Source organism: Hippopotamus amphibius, chromosome 9 (assembly GCF_030028045.1).
Source record: "Hippopotamus amphibius kiboko isolate mHipAmp2 chromosome 9, mHipAmp2.hap2, whole genome shotgun sequence".
In the NCBI taxonomy this organism is placed as follows: domain Eukaryota; kingdom Metazoa; phylum Chordata; class Mammalia; order Artiodactyla; family Hippopotamidae; genus Hippopotamus; species Hippopotamus amphibius.
Window position 1 is genome coordinate 90,927,902 of NC_080194.1, and position 17,093 is coordinate 90,944,994.

Consider the following 17,093-nt stretch of genomic DNA (forward strand, 5'->3'; position numbering starts at 1 on the left):
ATTTGGCTGTGAGACAGACATTGGACATTATGTAATGCAATTAAAAAAAAAAATAGGACCTGAAAGTTAAACTTTGCCAGCCAATTACTGTTTTGTATAGGGATAAATTATCCAACCTGCAGTTTTTCATTGTGGTCAAATTGGTTTACTAGTCTCAGAATATCATATGGTCTTTCCTTTGAATATTGTTTGTGCTATTTTTTCCTCCAGTTTTTAATTGTGAAATGTCTTTTGCTTTTTACCTCTGTGTTCATTGTGTCAGCCAACTTTCTCTGTTGTTGATGCTCAGCTTCCTTAGACAACACACTACACACTCACATATACAGTTTTTATTACTTCAGTATGTATTTTATAAGAAGTTCTGGTAAATGTCAGTTGATACTGATGGTGATGTTGACTGGTCGTGCTAATTTATTTGGTCTCTACTCAGTCTTGTAAAATACTTTAAAATAATACCAGAGAGCGATGTATACTTTCAGTGTGTTTTAGAGGAGAATTTGTTTATGTACTGTTTTTATTCACAAGTAATTTGTGTTATCTCTTCTAGGAGGAGAGCATTCCCATTGCTTTATCTGGTAGGGATATTTTAGCTAGAGCAAAAAATGGAACAGGCAAGAGCGGTGCCTACCTCATTCCCTTACTTGAACGGCTAGACCTGAAGAAGGACAATATACAAGGTTAGTTGTTTGTTTAAACTGGAAATGGCAATTTAAATTTTGCAGCTATGTAGAAGATATTACCATCTTTTTTTTAGTCAGAACTTAAATAATCTGTAATTAGTATTTACCCTTTTCACAGCTTTTGGCCTGGTTGTCTTATAAAAATGATTCCTAACTTCAAAGAGATTTCTAATTTTCAAAGTTCTTTTACATATTACACAGCTGTGACAACATTCCAATGAGGTAGGCAAAATAAGTATTGTCCTGTAGATAGGAAAGCTAAGATCTTGAGAAGTTAAATTATCTGACATAGATACTTACAAGCTATGGCACTGAAATGTTTCCTGTGATAGCTGTGTGTCTGCAGAGTTCCTTGTAGAAACATGAACACTTTCTCTTTAAAACCTTGTGGTTTGGGAATTTTAAGAGCTTAGGCAATAGAGGAGAAACAAACTTCCATTGCTGTACCCAGAGTATGCTAATAGAGTTAAGTTTTCACCTCTAAAGCTTTTTCTTAAATTTTCAACTTTTTTTTTCCAGCCTTCTTGATCTATAATTATTGTTTGTGCCATCTTCCCGTTACTTTCATATGATATAAATGGAACTGGGCAGCAGGTGTTTCCTATTTGGATATTTTGGCTAGTGAATCTCTTACTAAAATATTAATAAACCTTTGAGCTAATAATTGCCAATTCAAAGAACCCTATAAGGATTTGTAACTAAGAAGAGTACAAGAATTGTATAGCGTTGTTCCTGAGGAAGAGTCTAAATCTGGAACACTGTAATAGGTTCTCGCTCTCTCTCTCTCTCTTTTTTTTTGGAAATTTATTCATTTGAGTGTCTTGGTTACAAGGGGCAATATTTCGGTAGCTTCTTAAACTCTTAATGTATGTCTTTTTTCCCTGTTTTCTCTGTTACTTGATATTTTCCAGCAATGGTGATTGTTCCCACTAGAGAACTTGCTCTACAGGTCAGTCAAATTTGCATCCAGGTCAGCAAACACATGGGAGGGGCCAAAGTGATGGCAACCACAGGAGGAACCAATTTACGAGATGACATAATGAGGCTTGATGATACAGGTAGGAGATGATTGATGTAAGGTGGCTGGCTCTCTAATATCACACACAGGTGTTTCCTTTCAGTAACTTATTTAAATTGTTTTTAAAGTTAATAAGAAACAAACATTGCAGTAGAAAAATGAATAAAGGAAATGACTGTTTCATTCAAGAAAAAAACCAAATTGTTTTAGTAATTGACAGGATATTCAGCCTTACTAGTAATTTTTTAAATTGCGCATAAAACTAGTAAAGTGATATTGTACCTATCTGATTAACAAGGTTAATTAAGATTATCAAAGCTAATTAGTAACCAGTAATGTGTTTGTGGAGAAATTGACTCATGCACCATGGAGCTATAAATCAATATAATCTCTGTCGTAGGCAACTTGGCATTATATTTCAAAATTATAAATGTATATTTTTAAGAATCTTTTTGAAGAAATAACTGGACAAATGCAAGGTTCTTTACTACGGCGTGGTTTGTAGTACTGAAAAATTGGAGCAACCTGAATGTCAGGGGAGATTGGCTAAAATACACTGGGGTATATAGTCTGAATGAAATTCCACATAGCCATTAAAGAGTGAAGCAATCTGTATTCATTTTCATGAAGAGTTCTCCATGAAACATTATTTAGTGAAAAAAGAAAACAGCAAGAATGAAATCCACTTACATAAAATTATACATAGAATTTTAGTCTGGATCTTATTTGATTGTCATTTGATTAGTTTAATTACTATATTCTTCATGCTACTTGTTATTTAAAATGATTATTTTATTTGATCCTTGTTAGAGCCTTCTGAAGACCATTGATCTAGATTAGAGACAAGCTACTGTATCAGAAGCTTGGCATGCCTTTTGTTTTTCCTTGGGGGTTGTCCTAAAACAGAGAAGTATGCCCCTTATTTGGAGCAGATGATTTGGGAAGCTGTAGCCCATCCCATGTAGAGGTGAAACTCACAGGTACTCTGTAGCCAACCGAAGATGAAATGGAAATCCATATTCTAAAACACATCTTTGCCTCTTTGCATTATTCCTACCGCTCCAGCAGTGTTTAGATGATAAACCTTTACTATATCCTTTTTGCCTCAACTAAAATTAACAAAAATATGTTTTCTAATCTTGTGTAGTGCATGTGGTGATAGCTACCCCTGGGAGAATCCTGGATCTTATCAAGAAAGGAGTAGCAAAAGTTGATCATGTCCAGATGATAGTATTGGATGAGGTAATGTCTCTTCATTTGGAAACATACTATTCTGTACTACTCTGGCTTTGTTTATAACTGCCAGTGAATGAAGCATAATCTCTTTGTGTTTATGACCTTCTAATAAATGCATAACTCTTGTCAGTTCAAACTAATTTGCTTATAAAACATGTTTTGCCCTTTGAAAGCAATAGATGATAGGAATTTATAGGAATAATTCAGCCTTGTGTCTTTTTCTTAAGTCAGATAGTTTAGGTTTTATTTTTATTTTTCAATAAGAGAAGTTGTTGAATAACCTCAAAGCCAAGTTCATTCTGTCTATTTCCATTCTGTGGTTCATCCTAAGAAGTGTGTAATGTCTCTGATGCCTCATTTAACATATACAACTTTGTATTGTTTGTTTGTTTTTGTCTGTTATGTGTTATTGCTCCAGGTTATAAGTGCCTTTTAAGAACTTACTCAGCTCTGCGTCCTTACATATATGAAATCAGCGTTGATGTTTGGAAATAAAGTTATTTTCCTGTTTGGTCTGTGTTGTAGATTACTAATCAGTTTCATCATGGTCTAATTCGGAACATGTTTTTATCTTTGAGTTAGGAGAGAGCACATTTATTAGTCACTACATGCTAGCACTAAGTGCTTTATGTGTTTTTTCACTTAATTTTTACAATAATCCTGTAAAGTAGGTATCATATAAAGTAGTTACTACGGTAAGAAGACATCTTAATTTTTAAATTGTGGAAACTGAAATAGTCAGTGGTTAAGAAACCTCCCAACATAGCTAATAAGCAAAGGAGACAAGTTTTAAACCCAGGTAGTTTGACTCTACAGCCTGTACTTTTAACCACTATACCATAATGTCTCTTTAATGGAAATCACATTAAAATTTTGTTAAGGGAACAAGGATTATAACTGTCTAGGATTTTTTTCCCTGGAAGATCAGTATTATAGACTTTTCCCCTTCTGTATCACTGGTAGTGTGTCTTGGTGCCTTTGGACTACACAACATTGTAGAGTACTTACTGTTTACAACCAGGAGCACTCCATGAATGCACTTGCTGGATGATGCCTTATTAACCAAAGACCTTAGACATTATTTCATTGTGTTTAAGATCATCTTCTCTTTGTACTGCAGGCAGATAAGTTGCTGTCACAGGATTTTGTGCAGATAATGGAGGATATTATTCTCACGCTACCTAAAAACAGACAGATTTTATTATATTCTGCTACTTTCCCTCTTAGTGTACAGAAGTTCATGGTGAGTATAAACCTGTACTTGGATGTAGTACTATCCTGTTGCCCATGAGTATACCTTTATCCATAATTACATCTTATTACTAGTCTATATTTTTTGCTGATTTCAAGTTTTGGGCTTTTTCTTCAGCTGCTCAGTTAAGGTTTGTTGTGCATAAATTAACTTTTTTTTAAGATACGAAAGTAATTTGATTCTTATTTGTTCACTTAGCTTTTGGTGTCAGACTGACAAAGCCATCGATGCTAGATAAACTGAGTACAGCATAATCCTATGTTTAAAGTACAAAATAGTAACGTAGCTGTATATCTGAATGTTAGATCTCACATTTTATGGTAATTTACTTCTTCCATGCAGATGATACGTTTTAAAGAGAGCTGCATCCCTTGAAGTAAGAGTTTATTAGACAGAAATGTATGAGGATATATTTTGAATTTAAGAAATACACTCTGCTTTCATTTAAGTGTAAGACTCTTCTTTTTTTCAGAATTCCCATTTGCAGAAACCCTATGAGATTAACCTGATGGAGGAACTAACTTTGAAGGGAGTAACCCAGTACTACGCATATGTAACTGAGCGCCAAAAAGTACACTGCCTCAACACACTTTTCTCCAGGGTAAGCCTGTTTAGGCTTCAGCTGCTGAATGTTATCCATTACTTAACTGATACAACTGTTTGTTTTATTGAGGTTTTCTCTCTTTTTTTTTTTTTAATTTTATTTATTTATTTATTATTTTTGGGGGGGTACACCAAGTTCAATCATCTGTTTTTATACACATATCCCCATATTCCCTGCCTCCCTCAACTCCCCCCTACCCTCCCTCAAGTCCCCCCCCCCCACCCTCCCCGTCCTCTAAGGCATCTTCCATCCTCGAGTTGAACTCCCTAAGTTTTCTCTTTTCAAAAAATATTCATTTATTTATTTGGCTGCTCTGGGTCTTAGTTGCAGCATGTGAGCTATAGTTCCCTGACCAGGAACTGAACCCAGGCCCCCTGCATTGTGAGTGCAGTCTTAACCACTGGACCACCAGGGAAGTCGCCCTCACCATTTTCAACTTAAAAAAGACAATTCCTTAATTTTTCCAGAAAAGTAGTTTCAGTTGTTAATCTGAATCTGGTACTGTATGATTGACAGGTCACAGGCACTTTTAATTTGACTCGAAAATAATTTGACCTTAATTACAGATAATCCTCTTATTCTCAGTAATTACAGTTCTGTTGTAGGCAGATTCTGTTTTTGCACATTTGTCTACTTGCCAAAATTACCTTGTCACCCCAAAGGTAGTAACTCAGGTGCTTTTCAAGTCAGTTGTAGACATAAGTGAAAAATTTGAGACCTCATGCAATTCCCCCTGCCTTCTTGTTTCAGCTTATACTATAAATGAACATCCTTTTCACAGTCTTTTTTAATGCCACATTTCTGTGCTTTTTTTGATTTCACTCTTTTAAATGGCCCCTAAGCATAGTGCTGAAGTGTTGTCCAGTGCTCCTAAGTACAAGAAGAGCTGATGTACCTTGCAGAGGTAATGTATTAGGTAAACTTCATAAGGGCATGCATTGTAGTGCTGTTGGCCGTGCGTAAATAAGGTGTCTAAACAGTAACACATGGGAATTCCCTGGTGATCGAGTGGTTAGGACTCTGCCCTTCCATTGCAGGGTGCATGGGTTCGGTCCCTGGTCAAGGAACTAGGATCCTGTAAGCTATGTGGCATGGCCAAAAAAACCCACAACAGTAACACATAAAAAAAGTTATCTATTGATCCATTGATGAAAGTTCTGAGTTCCTCACAGGAACCTAACCCTGTATTTCCCCTGGAAGCAGTGGTCCTATATTCACTAATTCAGTGTTTGCAGCAACTGTATAGAACATAACTACCTCACGTAATGAGAATTGGTTGTGTTTTACTCTTGTTGGCAATTATGTGGCCCTTATGAAAAACACTCTTCTACAATAAAACTTAGTCTACAATAAAAATTATTATTTGCAACTACTGCGTAAATGAATATTTCTTAAAATTTTCACAGTTTTGCATCTCTCTTGTATCATGAGATTCTGAGTCTTAGATGATGCTTTCAGCATTCATTTGCCAGTCAGTATTTTCAAGATTTGGCAAAGTTAATGAAGGTTTTTGTTTTTCTTCCTTATGTCTTTTTTTTTCTCCCCTGTGCTCAGCTTCAGATAAACCAGTCGATCATTTTCTGTAACTCCTCTCAGAGAGTTGAATTGCTAGCCAAGAAGATTTCTCAACTGGGTTATTCTTGCTTCTATATCCATGCTAAAATGAGGCAGGTAAGTCTAAAACCTGCACTTGCATAAATTAAAAAAAAAAATCTTTTTCTAAGTATTTCTTGGATATTATTTTGTTTTAATGCTCTTCCAAATGCCCTGAGTTTAAGAATAAATTATTCTTTAGCAAGTGAAGGACTCTTCAATTTAACCTCTCTGGGGTTAGGTTTTCTAACTATAAACAGGGGTGATAGTACATATTCTTACCTTACAAGGTTGTTGGGAAGATTGAGATTGTATGTGAATGAATAGTTTGTAAGTTGCCAAGCATAATAGAAATGTGAGATTTTATTCCCTTCCTTCCCCGTAATCTTAGAATTGGGGTAGTATTAATACAGTAACCACTAGCCCCATGTGGCAATTTAAATGAGTTAAACATTAAAATTTAGTTCTTCAGTCACACCAAATTTGAAGTGCCACATTACGTGTGACTAACAGCCACAATTTTGGAAAGTACAGAACATTTCCATCAGTGCAGAAGGTTCTGATTTATCTGTGTACCTCCTCAGGTACATCTGTTTTTCTCTACTACTTGTCTTTAGAAAAAGATGCAGTCTATATTTCAGAACTTGATTTAACAGAAAATAAATTCAAAACTATCACAAGACAACATTTTGTGTTTCTGTTAACATGAAATTTATGACAAAGCAGCTTTAGTAGGCTAACAAGTTAATCAACTCGCATATGGTTTTCAAAGAAGTCTGATGTCATGGATCAAATACCATCATGTAGGCAACTAATGTTAAAATTATCACTGGAAATGAATGTATTAAGTTGAAGAGAATGTTTCAGAGTGGAAGAACATTGTGTTGAAAAGAAAGACCAGTTTGCCAGATGCTAGAGTTATTGCTTTTGTTAGCGTTAGCGTATGTGTTCATTTTTGTTTTTTAATTGGAAAGTAGTTATTTTTATCTTTTGTATGTAATAACTGAAAAGGTAAATAGTAGATGTTTTGGTCAAGCCACGCTTTTGGCATCTTTTGTTTGAAATATTTTAGAAGTAAATATGGTGAAAATTGTCCCTTAAAATCCACTCCAGCAAAAAAAATACCTCTAAGAATTGAGATAATATGAATACGTGTGTATTTGTTGCTTATTAATTCCCGTGGGAAACTAATTTATGGTTAATTTTTTTCACCTTTTGTTTTTAATTTATGTGTGTTGTATTTGTCTCCTTTCTCATTCGTGTAAACAGATTTGGGTATAAAGAACTGTTTGGGTAGGAGGCAAAAAATGATGAAAATTTGGAGGCTTGTGTGAGTTTTAATCAAATCAAGTGCATTGCTTTATTCCTAGGAACATCGGAATCGTGTGTTTCATGATTTCCGAAATGGCTTATGCCGCAATCTTGTTTGCACTGGTAAGTATTTTCTATTTCCTTTACCCATTGTTTTTCTTCCTAGTTTTGCTCTTTCTCTGTCCTGTCACCTAGTGAAGCCTGTGACATAGTCCAGCTCACTCTACTACCATTTCTAGAATTTCTGAAGTTGAGAAGGAGCTATAGTTAACTTTTGAAATTAGGTTCCATACCTGCAGCTGCAGAATACTCATTCTGGCACTCATACCTCATCTCTGCCTTTTAAACCAGTTTTGGGGTTTGTATATTTTCTGAATAGTTTTAGTATATAGGAATGAATTATATATAGCATATGCAAAATGAATTATGTTGAGAAACTGTGTTTTGGAAGTGTTTATCATGGCCTTTTTGGTTTTTTGCCAGTATCAGATTAGTTTATGTTTCAGTGTATTTCACTACATGAAGAAAAACAAATTGGGGCAGGGGGAGTGGGGCGGGGGAAGGGCAGGTGGACAGTCAGAGCAGACAGAACAAAGGGGTTTAGTAGCCTCCCATCTCTTCACTGGGAATATAGTTTCAGTATTGATACTAGATTAATAATCCAAACTAGGCTTCTGGATAGAGGGAAGAACCTGGATTTTTTTTTGCCCTTAATTTTTGCAGTATACACAGATCCTGTGTGGGTTCTGAAGGCCGACTGTAAAGTTTTATGCAGATTTCAACTGCGAGACCCTAACCCCCGAGTTGTTCAAGGGTCAGCTGTATAGACAAACAGAAGGTGCCATTTACCATTAACCATTTCTTTATTTGAGAATGAGAAATACTTTTTCTAGAAAGAGTTCTTAGTACTTAATAGAACTCACACATTGATATGAATTACTGCTGTGGTTACGTGGTTTTATTTTTAAGCATCACTTGCAAGGCTGCCCTTAGAAAAGTTTTTGAAGTGCCAATGCTTTCTCCTTTCTGATTTTTCAGAACAGTGGGTAATATGTTGTTAAATAAGTACTGAATAACTTTAAAATGTATAAATAAATGGATGCAAAGTACCACCCCTCTCTTCAAGGAGTAGTTGTTTAATCAGAGATTAAAAAGGTAACATTAAGAACGTAAGGCAAGGCCTGCAGACTTTTTCTGTGAAGTGTATAGTAAATATCTTAGACTTTGCACAGCACATGGTCTGTGTTACAAGTTATAAACAAATGGGCATGGCCACGTGGCATTAAAACTTTATTTACAAAGGCAGGCATTGGGCTGAATCTACAAGAGAGTAAAGATAATTTGTAAGTGTGATGTATATACAGTAAATAATCCTAGATTTTCTTAAGAGAGGGAAGGTGACTGGCTGAGGTGATCTGAGAAGAGATCTGAGAAGAAACTAATTTGTAAGCTATTAGGTGAGTTTCAGACTTAGAGAAGAAGGAATTTTAAGTTAGGGAATGGGTATAATAAGTAGTCCATAGCCAGCTAAGAAGATACATTTAAAGAAGTATAGCGGGGATTTCCCTGGTCGCACAGTGGTTAAGAATCCACCTGGCAGTGCAGGGGACACAGATCAGTCCCTGGTCTGGGAAGATCCCACATGCCACGGAGCCCGTGCACTGCAACTACTGAGCCTGTGCTCTAAAGCCTGTGAGCCACAACTACTGAGCCCATGTGCCACAACTTCTGAAGCCTGTGCACTTAGAGCCTGTGCTCCACAACAAGAGAAGCCACTGCAGTGAGAAGCATGTACACTGCAAGGAGGAGTAGCCCCCGCTCACCACAACTAGAGAAAGCTTGTGCACAGCAATGAAGACCCAACACAGCCAAAATAAATACAATAAATATTTTTTAAAAATTGAAAAAAAATAAAGAAGTATAGTCAGGTGAGATGTGTTAGAGAAGTATATTAGGACCAGGGTATAGAGTGGAGGACCTTGGATGTCAATTTTAAATTTTATCTGGAGGCAATTTAAAATAAGTTACAAATTCAAAGCAGTATTTTAGAAATATTTGACCATCGTGGATTATTTTGAAGCATGGAGCTGATAGATGTGGGGAAGCCTAGTTATTAGCCTATTGTATTGATAGCTGTTTTACCTGTATTTTTCAAAGCCTAAATTAGCATGATAATTGTGGGTCTAGGAAAGAGTAGAAGGAACAGCCTTAGCATATTAGCTTACCTCAGACCTGTTGTAAATCATTTAGCAGAATGGGATGAAGGAATTCTAAACAAAGCATAAATAATTAGTGCTAGTGGATACCTCTTTTTAGAAGTATTTCTGCATTGTGCAACAAACTTTTAAAAAATAATTTGTTAACCTTGGATTAAATACTCAAAAATAGACTGAAGAAAATTATACTCCTGAGATTCATTTATGAGTGTATAGCTTATCAGTCATCCTTGATTTGCCGTCACCTTAGACCATTTTTTTCTTATATATATATATATATATATATATATTTTTTTTTTTTTTTTTTTATTGTAGTATAGTTGCTTTACAATATTGTGTTAGTTTAAACTGTACAGCAAAGTGAATCAGCTACCTTAGACCATTTTTTAAAACTTTGTTACAGGACTGGGAACAGGTAACTTGTGAGCAGAAGGCTGCTTATGGTAATGTGCGTGAAGAATAATGCCAGCAGTTTGCAAAGGCTCTGGAATTACTGATGAAGTGAATGAAGCTTAGGTTACATTAGAAATACATGTTAAAAGAGTATTATGGCACCAAATTGAAGGATATAATGGAGATTTTTTCTTTTTTTCTTTTCTTTTTTAAAGATTTGTTTACCCGAGGTATTGATATACAAGCTGTGAATGTGGTAATAAACTTTGACTTCCCAAAGCTGGCAGAGACCTATCTCCATCGTATTGGAAGATCAGGTGAGGAAAAGGAAGGAGATGTTCTTCGTGGAAGTCTGAGAAGTTTAGTCACTAAATTTTATTCCTTTGTAGAGTGTGGTAGCAGTTAGAACAGTGAGTTAAAACTAATTTAGTTGCTTGATATAGCAAATTAATTTCTAATTCTTCAAGAACATTTATTTTAAAAAGTTAAAATAACTATGCTTAATTTGAGATTCACATATGAGAACCTCACTTCTGTAACTGCACTGTTTAATGTGTGTATTTTGGCAACTTTTGACACAAATGAGCACCCATTTTTTCATTGAAAATGGTAAAATAGAAGTGCTACTTATTTTAGGCTGTGAAACCTGAAGTTGTAATGTGTATTGGTTCATATACTCAGAATGGCACCGAACAAAAACATGCATTTGCCACTTACAGACTAGTGCTTGCACATTGATTCTCATATTTAACTCTTCTATTAATTAAAATTGTTTTTTGTTAGGTCGCTTTGGTCATCTTGGCTTAGCCATCAACTTGATCACATATGATGATCGCTTCAACCTGAAAAGTATTGAGGAGCAGCTGGGAACAGAAATCAAACCTATCCCAAGCAACATTGACAAGAGCCTGTATGTGGCAGAATACCACAGCGAGCCTGTAGAAGACGAGAAACCTTAACAAGCATGTGCGTACCTGACAAAATAGCTGAGTGAGCGTAATGGTTAAAGAAAGATCAAGGTCCTTTTTCCTGGGGGAAATTTGATGTCCCACCACATGTAATTTGCAATAAAAAACGAAGCACCTCTTGGCATAAATGACAGTAAACAGGAAGTATCTCGGTTGAAGTTGTGATCTTATTGGCGAATCCATGAATGTGGTTCTTGAATGCTGTCTTACTAAGTAATGTAGTATGTGAACAGTACTTAAGACAGATTCAGACTTTTAAAATAATGGAAGCAAAAAAGAATCAGGAATTTTGAATATGAAAATATTTTTGCTCTTTTCCTTTATCACTCAGTCATCTCTAGCAGTCATAGAAAGCTGAATTTCTAATGGGTACCTTAATAAATTACATTTAATTACCTGTAAAATCTTATTACTGAAAGTGTAATCAGGTTATGAGGATAACTTACTTTAAATGCCCACTCTGGTTTCCTACACCCACCTTCTCATCTTTTGGTGACTACTGGGCTCTGGTAGAAATGCTTAAAATAAGGCTTAACATAGGAAAAAACCTGAAACAGCCAGCATTCCTCTAAGGAAAATCTGATTTAATTTGAGAGATGATAGTTTCCAAATCAGCAATGAACATTTTACCTATTTTTAGATTTTTCAAATTACTCTTCACTTTAACCTTTTTATCCTAATTTAAATGTCAAACACAAAACCCTTGGACGAATATAAAACTAGCCATGTTTGCTAGTACATTGGCAGGCTGTTGAGTTCATGTAAGGTTTAAAAAAAATTTTTTTTTTTTTTTGCCATGGATGAACACTGCCTGTTACCAGAACTTTCAGTGTTTCATTCTGTCTCTGGGATACCTAGCGGAAATTCCTTAATCCTGAGTGCATTCTCTAGTAGGCAGAGAGGCTTGGTAGAAGCTATTATAGAGAGCATTTAGGATGAGGATTGTGAACACCTGTGTATCCTAGTTTATATTGCTTTCATGGCATTAACTTTAGGCTTCTTTTTTCTTTAGGCTTTGACAAACTACAGAAGGCTCGTTTGGATCTGTGACACATCGATTTTGGGGGGATGCTCTTCTCTTTGTGGGTTTTTCATCTTCTTTCATTTGGAACTATGAAGACTGAAAAGAGCTCAGACATTTTTTTTCTTTTTTTTTAACTGGTGAAGAGAAAAAAGCTGAAAAGGAATTTACCTTTTTTGTTCCACTTGTTTGCACTGTGTGCTGACTGAACATTAGTTGCACTAACTGCTGGTTTTTTAAACAATGTTTCCTGGGGAAGGGGGACAAGGAAGGAGGAGAAAGAAGAGAAGGGGAGAAACCCTAAAAAGAGAAGATTCTTGATGAACACAAGCTTGTCTATGATTTCCGAATTCTCCAACAGCTGACTCTTGAGTGCATTTCAACTTCTCCGTGATTACTCATCCGTTTTTTAAGCCTGAAGAGCTTATTACTTATTTGTGCAAAGTGCCTTATGCTATGAGACCATTCAGAATATCATCTTTTAGACACAGCCCAAGGAATCAACAATAGTATTTTTTCTTTCTTTCTTTTTAAAATTTTTGTCTTTTCATTTTGGTTTCAAGTTGAAGTCTCTCTTCCCTTTCTACTCAGTACTCAAGCCCAGGGCTGGAAGATGAAACGTATTAGTAATGTTAAACGCCATTTTCTTTTTCTTTATGTGGAGGAGTTGATGTGCAACTGCAGTTCATCCGCACTGTAAATACATGTATTTAAAAAAAACAAAAAACAATTCCAAGTAAAAATTTCTTCTGGGCTGAGTAGATGCAACATCATCGCTCCCAAAGGAAAGAGCAGTCTATCATTGCAGGAGCCATATGACAGGCCTTTTGTGCTCTATAGCAGAACACTAAAGACTGGTTTACATACGCCTCCATGAGCAGTCTTGGCGCTTGATGTGTAGACATGTCAGAGCCTTTGACCCTCTTTCCTCTGTGGCAAAGCGTGTCCCATAGAAAATTGGGTGTGTATACTTGTATAAACTTTGTAAATAGGTTTTTTTCTGGGTTCATATATATATATACATATATATATATTTTTTTTTTTTTGGATGAAGGTTGCTGGGATTAAGGGGATTAGAGTGATTATGGGAGCAGCTAAAGATGAGAGGGGCTCAGTTTTCTGCAACACTAAATTCTAAAAAGTACTTCACCTTTTATGTAGAGAGCAGACCTCTTCAGGACCCTATGTTGGAAAAGGGATCCAGAAGTCTGGGATTCACTGCTGTCACACTGTCTCATGTAGTACCATTACAGGAGGCCTGATAGAGAGCAAGGAAGCTGCAGAACCTATAATTCAAGATGTTATTTTTTGAAATGCTTTCTCTGATACTGTTTCTTCCCCCCTTTTTAAAAGGTTGAGAAACTTTTCAGGCTCAGCAAAAGGGGACAAAGAATAATTTGCCTTGCAGTGTGGGAATTGATTGAGTGGCAGTGTCTGTGAGCAGTGTATGTATAAAGCATGGATTTGCATTTCAGAATATTAGCCAGTACCAGCTTTGGTAACATTAGCAGTTCTAGGGCTTGCTTTCTGTGGATCAGCTCCTGTACTGTGTAAGTGTGTTGCCCTCTGCCCACCTTGATACATAAACTTGCAGGAATGGGCAACCCCTGAGAGCTGTTAAAGTTTCATGCTACAGAAAGCTGCTTGCCATCCTCTTGCTTTGTGACGAGAATTATCTGTCATTTTGCATTGTAAATTGCTGGCAAATGCTTTACAGTCAATAGTGTTGCTTTAAATTGTGCCCCTCCCAACATGCTTGATGTTTGGCCTGATCTCCAGGCAAAAGGAGTGAGATGAATCAAAACCAGTGAACTTTTTTTTTAATGTTTTTAATTCCCTTTTAACCCAGTGTACTAGGTCAATGAGGAGGCATCTAGGATTTTAAAAAAAAAGGAAAAATTTTAAAAAATTTTGATTTCTATATGCCATGGTTTTTCAAAACCCTAGAATATTGCAAGATATGTCCTGCATAACCTTTCATGCTTGACTCATCTGGATAAAGAAATCAGTTATTCAGAGTTGCTTTTTTGACTCTGCCTAGTTCTAAGCAAAATTGTGATTCACCCAGAATTCCTTGAGGATCAAAATCCTGCAGATGCCTCCTGATCAGACATAGCCCTAACTCTCCTTAAAAACTGTAGCAAGAGCTGCACAGTACAGACCCCAAAAAGAATAACTCTTTTATCTGGTATCCAAGCCACATGTGTCTATCCAGCCAATGTTGGTTACTAAATAAAAGGCCTACTTAAGGAAGTAACCTTTTTCCAGGGAGGGGTGGGGGGAGGGAATTGAAAAGGCATCAACTTTTAACCAAAAAATCTTGCCCTTGTACTGATGCAGCTCTCTTTTTCTCCCCCACCTCTGGTGAGATAAGAGGGATCATTCATTATAGAAGAAAAGCAAGGAAGGCTTATAAATGCAATTTTGTGTCTCGCTAGAGTGTGTGGGTGACTAAACAAACAGCGCAGTCTCTTTTGCCATCCTCAGACTGTGCTCTGCCTGGTGCCACATGCCTGTGGGTCCCTCTAAAAGCACAGACTTTAAGTTGAAAGTATTAACTGAAGTACAGCCTCTGATGAGGAGTGGCACTTAAAACTATCTGGGACACCACTATTGGACACGGTCTTGTAGAGGCAGCTGTCCAGTTTTGGTGCTTGACTCTTGAATAGGAGTTGTTAAATGGAAAGATGCTCTAAGGACTAGGCGAAAGCCTAGTCTTTTTTTTTTTTTTTTTTTTTTTTTTAATCTCCCTTACAGTAAGGAGCATTGCTACTATTAGAAGTTGTTTTTGTGTTCCTTCCAGTATTGGGTGTTTAATGGTAATGTTTTTCCAGTGGTTCATTTGGATGAAAACTATTCCCCCTATTTTTAATATTTAAATTACATTCAGCTCCTAGTTATATAGTTGTGTAACGGGTTTTGGACTGTTACACAGCTTGCTGCCTCTGTCTCTCTTTTCCTTACATTCCCATGGAGAAATTTTCTTGCCTTTTCCCTTAGGAATGGAATGGAATAAATTTATTCTAAAATGATCTTCCATGGGAAGAAGTTAGGGAGAGGGAAACCTGAATATAATCTCTAAATCATTTTGAAGTTGGTCCCAGCATCATCATAAGGGTTGGCCCCAAAGGCTGGGGGGGAGGGGGGAGGTACCTGGTTATCAGTATTTGTTTTCAGAATGAGATGGGAGCATCTTTCCTTTGCCATGTGCTTTGTGTTTGATACCATCATGCTTGGGTTAGAACCAGACAACCCAGCACAAAGCCTTGAGTGTAAATTGTTGGAATCAAAACATCTCATTCTGATTTGTTTTTTTTTTTTCCTTTTTTTTTTTTTTTTTTTTTTTTAATAGGGGTGGGAGGGAGGTTACTTTGCCCCAGAAGGGAGGGTATCTGCACTAAGGATTTAGAAACACTTTGGAAGTTCGTAACCTCATCAGAAACTGCCTTTAGTCACACTCCTGACCTTATAGATGAGTAACTAAAAGATGAAATAAGTTCTTGGGAATTAAGCCATGTTATTTTAATTTGCTACTTTTTCAACATTGTGTGTATCTTAAGCTGTTACTGTGGAATCATTTTCTGGCAAAATACCTTCATCAAGCAAAATTATTGGCCTCATGGGAGCTGATGTCAGTCAACTTTTTGGTGAACTTAAGTGAACTTTGGTGAGCGTATAGTTGTACTTTAGATCCTTGAAGATAGTTTTTTAAAACTTCCAAAGAAAACCCATTCTCTGATCTAAAAACTCATCTTTGGGGTAAAGAGTTGTGTCCAAAGGTTGTAACATGTTCATGAGGTCAGAGGGAGCTAGCCTGGCACCTGGACTCTGCCCCTCCATAGCTGATAGATTCCAACAGAAGTGTATTTAAATTCTCCAGTAGACAATACTGGGAAGCGCAAGGGAGGGGGTAGGGTTGGGTTATTAAGATACAGGCTACTGTATTTTAACCAGTGGTTGTGGGGGAGGGGTGCCTGGAGAAAACAAAGTCACTATTCCCTTTTTTGAAACAAAATTAAAACTTGAAAAAAATTATCTTTTGTTTAGTAAAAATGGGATAGAATTCCAGTGTCCCTAGCCACAAGGGACCAGTTCCACTGAGAAGTGAACAGTGGGGACTCTATTTTGAAAACATTTGGGGAAAGGGAAAATTGGCTTGTCAATTGGCAAATGTTCCAGTGGGGCTTTGTTTTTGTTGGAATGTGTTATGTTATATGTACACATATATGGACCAGAGTCTCTGCTGAGTTTATAAAGTTAAGAAAAGATGATTGATAACATCTTGATTTTTGTTAATTTATCTCAATAAAAGCCCACTGGAACTCCAGATGTGTGTGTGGTTTGTCTTTAGCAGCATGCTCTGCAGTTTAGGAATACTTGCTTTGAAATCATTTTTACTTAACTCATGTTCTGGTAAAGCAGCAAGTTTCTCAGCACTACTCCTCTGAGCCCAGCTGAATAAAATCTGAGAGCACCTTTGTCTAGACATTGTCCCACCATTCGCATTTCACTCTGTTTTCATAGCCTAAACAGGACAGATAATTGTTTGGAAGAGAGAGATTGGTCCACAGTCTGTCCAGCGGACTGCCAGTAGTCATCACCTCCTAGACTTGTTCAGATGTTTTAGAAAGAACCTGCCCACAAAAATTACTGAGGAATTAACAATGTGAATGGAATTTGTATTCTGAGAACTAGAAATACTGGTGAAAGAAATCAAAATACCTAAATTGGAGAAATCCAGGCACTTAAAGCTGGACACAGCATCCTCACCCCACCCCACCGAAAACGCTTCAGTGTGACA

At 36.6% G+C, this 17,093-nt stretch overlaps 1 protein-coding gene across 5 annotated transcripts in view; it reads left to right on the forward strand.

Annotated features, from left to right (window-relative positions):
* DDX6 (DEAD-box helicase 6) overlaps positions 1 to 16,619 on the forward strand; it is a 31,543-nt gene extending 14,924 nt beyond the window's left edge. For all 5 annotated transcript variants that reach the window (XM_057748624.1, XM_057748622.1, XM_057748623.1 and 2 more), the window contains exons 5-14: positions 548 to 677; positions 1,592 to 1,738; positions 2,846 to 2,940; positions 4,055 to 4,177; positions 4,659 to 4,787; positions 6,345 to 6,461; positions 7,754 to 7,817; positions 10,519 to 10,620; positions 11,087 to 11,269; positions 12,284 to 16,619. In XM_057748624.1, the coding sequence (XP_057604607.1) occupies positions 548 to 677; positions 1,592 to 1,738; positions 2,846 to 2,940; positions 4,055 to 4,177; positions 4,659 to 4,787; positions 6,345 to 6,461; positions 7,754 to 7,817; positions 10,519 to 10,620; positions 11,087 to 11,262 (1,083 nt within the window). In that variant the 3' untranslated portion in view covers positions 11,263 to 11,269; positions 12,284 to 16,619. The remainder of the gene's footprint in view (positions 1 to 547; positions 678 to 1,591; positions 1,739 to 2,845; positions 2,941 to 4,054; positions 4,178 to 4,658; positions 4,788 to 6,344; positions 6,462 to 7,753; positions 7,818 to 10,518; positions 10,621 to 11,086; positions 11,270 to 12,283) is intronic.
* Positions 16,620 to 17,093: the final 474 nt, after the last annotated feature.